The sequence below is a fragment of the Pteropus alecto genome, unplaced genomic scaffold, assembly GCF_000325575.1.
Source record: "Pteropus alecto unplaced genomic scaffold, ASM32557v1 scaffold42, whole genome shotgun sequence".
NCBI lineage: Eukaryota > Metazoa > Chordata > Mammalia > Chiroptera > Pteropodidae > Pteropus > Pteropus alecto.
This window is the reverse complement of record NW_006434825.1, coordinates 5,243,206-5,252,744: the sequence shown is the minus strand read 5'-3', so window position 1 is coordinate 5,252,744 and position 9,539 is coordinate 5,243,206. Positions and strand designations below refer to the sequence as shown.

The 9,539-nt window shown below is 59.3% G+C and overlaps 1 protein-coding gene across 1 annotated transcript in view; it reads right to left on the bottom strand.

The window, feature by feature from the left end:
• Window positions 1-9,539, bottom strand: part of NDRG4 (NDRG family member 4) — a 20,680-nt gene that overhangs the window by 8,494 nt on the left and 2,647 nt on the right. Inside the window, exons 2-5 of the mRNA XM_006909714.3 lie at window positions 7,693-7,737; window positions 625-730; window positions 250-370; window positions 103-165 (exon numbers count right to left, since the gene is read on the bottom strand). Coding sequence (XP_006909776.1) covers window positions 103-165; window positions 250-370; window positions 625-730; window positions 7,693-7,737 — 335 coding nt within the window. The remainder of the gene's footprint in view (window positions 1-102; window positions 166-249; window positions 371-624; window positions 731-7,692; window positions 7,738-9,539) is intronic.

Below are 9,539 nucleotides of genomic sequence, written 5' to 3'. Positions count from 1 at the left end.
GACCTCACCCACAGCCCTCAGTTGGAGCCTAGAGGCTCTGGGGTGGTGGTGGTGGGAACCCCAAGCCCCCAGCACAAGGGCAGGGGCTGGGCAGGGACTCACCCGAAGTGCTGCACTACGCTGGGGAGCATGGCAGCCAGCTGCTCCAGGGAGGGGAACTGGTACCTGCAGGCAGAATGGGGGGGTCAGGCCCAGGTGCGGCCTGGGACACAGGGCTGGAGAAAGTGTGAGGGGGCTGCCGGCACCTACCCCTGAGGAAACTGCGACGCCCCCACCTGCTGACCGGGGGCGTCCACATGGCACACCACGAAGTGCTTCGTGATCTCCTGCATGTCCTCGAAGTTGAAGAAGGTGTTGAAGCAGAGCTTGTCTGCAAAGACACACCTCTCAGCTGTGGCTGAGCAGAGGGGTGCGGAGGCCTGTGGCTCTGAGAGGGAGGGCCAAGCAAGGGTGATGAGCCTCATGGTCCAGTGGGGAAACCAAGGCCCAAATGGCGAAGGACACAGAGCCAAGTGTGGCTGGGAATCTTTGCGGCCCTGTGTGCGGGGCGGGGGTGGGGGGTAGGCCTCACCGCTCTGGCAGATTCAAAGTGGGAGAAAGCCAGACGAGGCTGGGGGCACTTACGGTTGAGACCCACGTCATGGTAGGTGAGGATGGCCGGGCGGTTCCCCTTGGGGGAGCCCCGGATCACCACGTGCAGAAGGCCATAGGGCGTCTCGATGTCGTGTTCCTAGGGGGAGAGACAGTGCTGGACACTCTAGGCAGTGCACCCTCCTGGCTCTCCTGGAGAAAGAGGCTGTGGGGCAGCCTGTGGAGCCATTGGGCCTGTGCGCAGCCTCCATGCCTCACAAGGGGTGGGACATCCTGTTCTCATCACCCCAAAGAGCCCAAAGAGAAGATGTAACAGATGGAGCACCCCTACCCAGGAGTGGCCGGCACAGGCACATGAACCGGTCTGCAGATCAGTTCTCAGCCCCTTGGGGTCCAGTGAGGCCTGTTTTCCCCATGTCGTTGCGGCCCCTCCAGCGAGTCCTGCCCTCACCGTGTTCCTCCCCCACTCGGAATCCTTCAAGGGCTGCTGCTCCTGGAGGCTAATATCTCACCACAAAAGCCCGCACCTAGAATCCTCTGTAACCACTCCCATGCCGACCAAGCCCAACCCCCATGCCTGGTGCTAACTCCACACTCTTGCTCCTGCCATTCCGTCCACCTTGAATGCCACTCCCTGTGATCCCCAAGGCCTCAGGCAGGGCCTGGTTTGATACCCGGGCCCCCATACCAAATCCTTCTGCAGTGGTCACTCTGGGATGCTGGGAGTTCACGACCCACTCTGCCCCTTACTGAGTGATTCTGAGCGGGACACACCACTTCTCTGTGCCTCAGCCACCTCTTCCTGAGCCATCTAAGAGGGACTCTGTAAGAGTTAAAGAAGCTGATGTCTGCAGAGTGTTTAGCACTTGGAGAGGGCTCCAGAAAGGGGGCTGTTGTGCTGGGGTACCTCTGAGCCTGGGGAAGGGTCCTGCTGGCTGGTCCCTCTGCAAACAGGTCACTCCTAGCCACTCAATGGGAAAACTCAATGAGGGCCTGTCAGAGCTGAAGCAAAAACCCTGCCCTGTACCAAAGGAGCCCTGGGAGTTGGCCCAGCGAGTTGGAGGTGGGGTTAGGGTCAAGGACAAGAAGGAAACAGCCAAGTGTCTGCCAGGTGTCTAGCCCAGGCCCACCACAGCTTCCGCACATCCCAGGCCTATCCTCCTTCAGGGCCATCAACACAAGGAACACTTCCTGCCTACTGACCATCGACTGAACACCTCATGCGTCTTCTCATTTATTCCTCACAGGTACCCAAGCTACAGAGGAACGAACTAAGGCTGGAAAAGAAGAAATGACTTGCCCAAGGTCAAGTCCAGAGAGGGCAGCACAAGTCTTGCCAGGTGCAGGCCTCAGGGGTATGCACTGAAGGCTGCCTTTTATGAGGACACGGAGCTCCACCCGAGACTTCCATGCAGACAGTCTCTCTACAGCCCCCTGTCTGCTGCTACGGGGCCATGCTGCACCCCCAAACTCCCACATTCTCTAGGCCCTGGAGGGCAGGATGGGGCAGGAGGGGTGCACAGTGCTATGGAGGGCGGGGCTGGGGAGGGGCGCCCACTGCTCAAGAGCTGCAATGCGCTTCCTGCGGCATCAAGGCCGTTCCCCGGCTGCACGGGCTCACCTCTCGCTCTTCCATGCGCAAGTCACTGTCCAGGGTAGCAGTCTTACTCATCCAGATCGCCCACGGGTGCATATGAGGGGGTGTCTGGCCCCTACTCAGCCCTGGGGCGACTATGCCGTCGCCATCCCCTGGGCGGCTTGCCGCTAAGGCTAGGCTCCCCGGGACGGGAAGGGCTGTCTGGCAGCATCAGTCCGGTTGCCCCTCCCGCGCAGCCCAGTGACCTTGGCCGATCCCTCCCGCCGACCCAGGAGCTCGACCCCGCTCAGCTTGATAGAGGCCGAGCATCCTCATCTCTCAGGGAGCTGCACACGAGAAGGAGCCCCCCCACCCAGGCCTGAGCGCTCCCATTGGCTCCCGGTTACGTCAGAGCCCGGCCCCCATCCCCAGTTGGGCGCAGGCAGAAAGCACTGCGGCAGCCAGTACCCCCTTGGCGGGAGCGTCTACCCTCGCCGGTGACCTTGAGGGCTGCGCGGCCCTCGAAGCTGGGTTTCAGCTCGCGCGCGGGGGTGGGGTGGGAGAGCTAGTGTGATCCTCTCCGTCGCCGGTATCAATCATGCCGCGGACCAGGGCCGCACCGCAGGGAGACACGGATGTCGTAGCCTGGGTGCGGGCAACGCCATGGTCTGTCTGCAGACCCGGCAGGGCAGGCCGGGGTGGGGGGTGAGGCAGTAGGTGTGTCCCTGCCTCTTCCTTATCGAGGAAGAACAGCGCCCCTGGGCACTGCTGCCCGCGGTGTAGGAGGCGCCTGGGCCCACCTGGGACCTCCAGCCCTGCAGCCTCAAGGCTCCAGCTTGCCTTCCCCCATCCACAAAACAAGGTGCCGCGACCCCTCCGTGTCTCTCCCCCGCAGAAATCCCGCCGGAAGGCCTGGTCGACACCGCGCCCCAGAGCTGCTCGCAGTGCCCTGCGGACCGCGCAGGGGCTGCAAGCACCTCCTCAGGAAGGAAGAGGCTGTGTGTCCTGTTCGCATTTCGGTGCAGCCGCCCGCACAAACAGCCCCGCAAGGTCAGGAGGGCTGAAACCTGCACAGACAGCCAGACATGCAGGGGGCACAGCCTCCTCCAGGGCTGAAGTGATCACAGGCGCAAGGCAGCCACCAGCCTGGTACGTGCCAGGGAAAGGGTACATGTCAGTGGGATGTACACACACGCTGGCAGATAGGTCCGCACAGGCTGACAGTCAAGTCACAGCCCAGTTCCTTTTCCACAAATCTTAGCCCTCCCCCACAGGTCCTGAATGGCAGGTAACCTCCAATCACTGCTGCAGGCCTGAGTCACCAGGGGGCTAGAAGCTGCTGGCTTTGCCTCAATTCCCCGTAGGTGAGGCCACTGAAGGCAGATCTGCCACTGAGCACAGAGGGACACCTCTTCCTCCCCAACGGCCTCGCCGCCCCCACAGCCCTCACTCACCCCATCCCAGCACTCGGGCATTCTGCCGGGGGAGGCAACCCGCTCCGACGAGGAAGGGCAAACAGAGGCCTGAGTCACTGGGGTCCAGGGGGAGGGGGCAGCTCCAGCGGGTGACCAGCGGCTCTGAGATGGGGCACCTGCTCCAGGGCCATTTATATGCGGAGGCTGCCAGTCCTAGGCTGGCCCCTCCTCTCTGCAGGGTTTCTGAGCAGCCACTGGTTCGCCTGGAGCCCCAGCTCCCAGATTGGCTGTGGGGAGACAAACCTGGCTCCAATTGGCTTGGGAGGTCTTCGCTCACCCCGCTCTTGCTCCTCCCAGTCCCCCAACCCCCCAGCAACACATCATCTTTGATGGGCCCCAGCCCCTGCATCCTACCTGCCCCAGCACACAGGCACACACCGACAGCTGCAGCCATATACAGGGGCCTGGGAACAGGGGGGACTTGGCCACGTGCACAGGCGTGCCCTGTACACAAGAGCCTCTCGCAGACACCCACACCAATGCAGGGCACGGCAGGCCACACAGGTATGTCTTAGACGTCACAGCCCTTGGCGCATACCCTGTATCACTTACCCTTGAGAGGTAGGGTATCACTACTTCTTGGGGCAACTTGGGTCATTACCCTGCTCCAGGGGGTTGACTGTTCCTTCTCTATATCACCCCTCCCCAGGGTCTCCCCTAGGGCAGCCCCCACTGCTAAAAGTGGGCTTCAGGAGCCAGGAGGCCTGGGTAGACTGCAGGACCAGGAGTATGGTGGGGCACGCACCAGGTCTGCCCTCCCCCCTCCTATTCTGTAGCCATGGCTGGAGGCCACCAGGGAGTGGGAAAGGGACAGGAAGCGGCCTCCTGAAGTGGACATGCCGACCTCCAGCAGACCCACCCAGCCCTCTTCCTGCGACCAACCAACCAGCCTGGTGCTTGGCTCTTGGATCTCTGGAGGGCAGGACACATGAGCCACCTCAGGCTCTCCGCTGTCCTCCTGAGCAGCAAGGCTTTGGGTAGCAAGCTGGCTAGGGACAGGGGGGTGGGAGGGTGAGCAAAGGAGAGCAGAAGAAGGAGGAGAGGAAATAGGCCAGGGAGGGTGCAGAGGAGGGAGCCCAAGGACTGAGAGAGGCAGGATTGACAGAAGGGAGGGCTGCTGGGCACCCATGCCCGTACTCTGTCTCTTTGGTGAAGGACCGTGCCATTCTCCCCGGCCTGCACCGACAGCCCTGCACACTAGCTGGCTGCCCTGGGGGAAGGTGGTCACTTCTGTGTCCCTGGGTGCTTAGTGACCTGGTCAGCACTTGCCATGTACAGTATTCACGGCCATATCCTCTGCCTGGGAAGCACCAACTACTTACCCTGCCCCATCTTGGACCCCTTGTTCTGCAGGCCTGGTGCAGAGTGCTGGGCCCTGTGCTTGCCCAGGGCAGCGAGGACATGGAATGGGCTGTCCCTCAGGCCCCTCACATCTTGCCCATGCTTCCTGTTCCCTGAAGCCACTTAGGCACAGGAAGAGGCTCTGGCCACTGAGGCAGGCTGCAAAGGCACAGCCCTGCCCCCTGACCTGTCTACAAATGTGCTTCTCGAAGTCGGGGAGAGGTGGCCTTCCACCTTTGTTGCCACCAAATCCCTGCTCCTCTATGGTCCCCATCCACTCTTATGCCTACTCCAAGCCTACTCTGAGAGGCCTCTCCCACCCTTGGACGCAGGTGAGAAGCTGACCTCAGACACCTCTGTGCCTCAGTCTCCTCAACTGTGAAACAGGAATTGTGCTTTCCTTACAGAGTTGCTATCAGGATGACAAAACCCTGCATATATCACTCCAGACCTGAGCCCATGCCTGCCCAGGCCCCGCCCACGTCTGGCAGGAAAGACAATCAATCGATCCTGTGCTTCTCCAAACTCAGCCCTTCCCCTGGAGGCTGTGCCGTGGCTATGGCTGAACAAGGCAGGTTCAGGTCCTGCTAGCCAAATCCATGCACCAGTCAGAGCTGTGTGACCTTGGGCAAGCCAGTCAGCCTCTCTGAGCCTCCGCATCTGTAAATGGGAAAACAGCAGTGTGCCTATTGCGTAGGTCGCTGCAAGGATAACACTTAATGCTCACGAACCTGTGAGAAAGGATTAGGAAACTGAAGCGCAGAGAGGTTCATTTTCCCACTCAGCTCGTAAGCAGTGGCGCTTACAAGCACCTCAGCACTTGGAGCCTGAGTTCACATTAAGAGTAGCAAATGCTCTAACAGTTAGAGGATCTCCCATGTGCTTTACACATGTTACCTCATTTTATCTTCTTAACACCCACTTCATAGATGAAGAAAAGGAGGCACAGAAGGGTTCAGGAATATTCTCAACATCACACAGACGGTGAGCACAGAGCCAGGAACCACACCCAGGGAGGCTGGCTCCGACTCCATGCTTTAGTGATCACTAGTCACGGTCAGCCGAGGATCTGAGTGCCCGGCCTGCAAGCACCATCCCCAACCCTACGGAAACCTGAGAAGGTCCAAGGTGCCTGTCTCCCTGTGCAAATGAAGCAATGACATGTGCCGGAGGTCATGTGGCCCATAAAGGGCAGGGCCAGCACCTGGACCGAGGTCCGTCTGGCTCTTGTGTTTGTACTTCTGCATCTCCCACTGGCCGGGCCCACTGAGGCAAGGGATAAAACGGGATAAAATCCATGCTAGGCCTGGACCCAGATAATGGCCATCCTTGCAGCTGATTTTTTTTCTTTTTCTTTTTTTTTTTTAAAAAGGCAGCCTCCACGTGGTGTAACCATAATAGATAAGTTGCCTTTTGACACACGCTGCCCTTTGCCAAGTGAGGGCTCTTAAGAGCCGGGGTCCCGCACACATGGAGTGGCCACCATGGGGTACGAAGGACCCCATGTTTTCCCTCTCCCCTTTGGTAGAGTCCTCTCCCCCGCCCCCCACCCCAGGGTGTGTGTGTTTTGGTGTCAGGCAGCAGCTGGCTGCTCTGGGGGGTTATTTCACCAGTGCCCTCCTGGGGAGGAGGGCCTGTTCCTCTACACGTCCTCGCCCTCAGTCTGAGCAGGGAAGACAAAGAGGACCCCCTGGCGTGCCCGCCCTGATCTCCCTGAGGTGGCTGAGATGGCCACAGGCCTCCCATCTCTCTGCCTGGGCGCCTGTTTGTTTCCTACTCCCCAGGTCTCATCCTGTCCTTCCTAGCTCCAGAGTTTTTTATAGTTGGAGCACAAACTCGCGGGGGACCGGAGCATGAGCACACTGGCTGTTTTGATGCCTCTACTTGCGTCCTTGAAGGGGCTCCTGACCCAGGGGCCGGCTCACAGGCCCGGATCGGGATCCTCGCTGCAGAGCTGTGTGGTCAGGGGAGGAGCCCGCAGGTCACCCCGCCTCCCGAATCACCTTTGTGTCCAGGACACAAGGCTGGGGCTGTTGAGGGGCTTGGAGACTGACCCAAATCGAAGTCAGGCAAGACCGGGGCAGTGGCTTGAGGCTGGTTCCATCTAGCCAAGAGGAAGGTCCTAGAAAGGTCTGAATTTGTTCGGAATGTTTGGATGGCTAGTAGGGTCCCCAAAAGGCAAGGTTCTCCTTATGTCTGCTGCCAGACGTTTTCTGAGACCCAGAAATAAATGGCCACATGGGACTCAGAGGGCAGAAATGTCTGGCCAAGTGAGTGCAATCATCGTGCAGAGTAATAAAAACAAAGAACAGTTTTAGTTTTCACAGGAATCTGGCATCAAGCTAAAAGAGGACACGGTTGTCCCAGCAACAGCTGCCATGGAAACAGGAGCTATTTCAGAGCATCAGCGTGGCTTTCATTGGAGGAAAATGCTGATTCACATGACAGCATCCCTCCTCCCACTTCCCTCCTTACTCCCCCCAGGCCTTCCTTCCCCCATTCCTGTTCAGGGAGCGAGAATGCATTTCCCCACTGGACAGGGGGCAGGCAGGCAGAGCCACTGTGAGCAGGGAGGGAGATCCTGGAGCTGGAAAGTGCCAAGCCCCTGCCGCTCCAGGCTGAGGCACACGGAAGAGCTGTGACCTTCCTTTGAGACCAGGCTGGGTGGGCGAAGGGCTGGCCAGCTCAGGAGGCTGAGCTGAGACCTACCTTCCAGTCTGTGTCCACAGCCAAGAGGAAGGTGTCGGAGTTCTCCTAAAGGAAGACAAACAGAGCGGGTGGGCATTAGGCTGGGGAAAGGGCACAGGGGCTCAAACAGATTTGCTTGCTGTTCCCCATTCTATCTTAATGTTAACACAAGTGGCCCAGGGCCTCCCAAGCGCCAAGCAATGGGCTAGTCAGTGCCTGGCGGGTGAGCCTACGAGCAGCTACTCACATGGATTGACAGGAGAGTAGGGTGAGGCTCAGAATGGCTGAGAGAGCCACAGGGCTAGAAGTGGTGGAGTCTCTGACTGCAACTCCTTGCTGGTGGTCACTTTGTCATGCTGCCCCCACAGATGGTTTTCGAGGTCTGACTATCAGGGCACAAGGACAGAGGCCCGGGAAGGCGGGGAAGGCGGGGAAGGCGGGCAGAGGGGGCATGACCACCACACCCCCTTTAGGGGTGGGGCAGAGGACCCGGGTTTTTCTGGCCCTTTCTGGCCCGCAGGAGGAGCTGCCTGCGCCTGCGGCGGGGGCCCCTCCCGCCTTTCCAGACCTGCCTGCTTTGCTCTCTCAAAACACCAGGCCCCTGCTTTCGGGCTCGTTTACACTGACCGGTGCGAGTCTGTGATTGGTGCCCGTTTCTCCCCCGCGACTGCAGGCGCCGCGAGGGCGGGACCACGTCTGGCTCTGCTGTCAGCACAAAGCCTGACACGGAATGGGCTCCAAAGACAAGAGATCCGGATGAATGAGTCTGACTTCGAGAACGACGGGATCGCAGCTCAGACGCGCACCCGCTGTTCACAGGCAGCGGAGATGGAGAGGGGAGGGGTGGAGGCTGCGACCCACGTTCAGACACTCTGCACCCTCTCTGGTCTGACTCGGGGTGGGGAGAGAGGGGGGAAGAAACCTCAGGGGGGCAGGTAGTGGTGGTGGTGTCAGCACACGCCCAGAAAGAGCAGAGATGCCAGCCTCCGCTCTGCCTCCTGCTGTGTCTGTCTAGAGACCTCTCTGCTCCCCTCCGCCCAGCTCCGGGAAGGCCGCTTAGCCTCCAGTTCCACCAGGATTAAATGAGAAGCATGGTGTTAGCTGCTGTTCCATCCTAGGTACAGGACTGTCCTGCACTGGGCTCCGCATGCCACAGATGCCCCATAAGCCTCTACTCGTTAAACAGGTGGATAAATGAGATGATCAGATTATAACCAGGATACAGCAGGACCCGGGTTTTTCTGGCCCACATGCAAGAGAAGGGGACGGACGCCGACATGCAAAAAAGAAGGACGACGACCCCGAGGCACAGGAGTAGAAGGGAAAAGAAGGAAAACAAGCAATTCTTAACGTTAACAAAATAAGGAGAAGTTTGAACGCTTGTATCTGGCATTGGGGTGGAGGGGGTGGGGGAGAGAATCACATGGCACTGCAGGGTCCCATACCCAGGCTTTGGGGACTGTGACTGTATCACAAACAATGATACAGTCGCACTGTCACACTGTCACAGAAACAATGGCTGTCCTTGGGCCTCATCCCCTGCTTCCTTCAGGGCCTGGGGGCTCAGGCCACTCCTGAACCTCCGAGGAAGGGGGTGGGACTGAAGGAAGAGGATGGGGGTCTCAGGGAAGGGGACAGGCTGGTCTGATGAATCCTCTCATGGGAAGACCAGACATGAGGCGGGCAGGGGCAAGAGACGTGGGAGATTTTTATTCTCAAGACTCGAAAGGCTCAGTTATCTCAGAGAAGGAGAGAGGAGGCAATTTTGTTAAAAACAAAACTAAACACAAAAGATGAGGCTGATAATATCAGAGTGTGCTGTGCACTCTCAGGGTGCTGGGGGGGGCCCCAGGAGAAGGGGAAGCTGC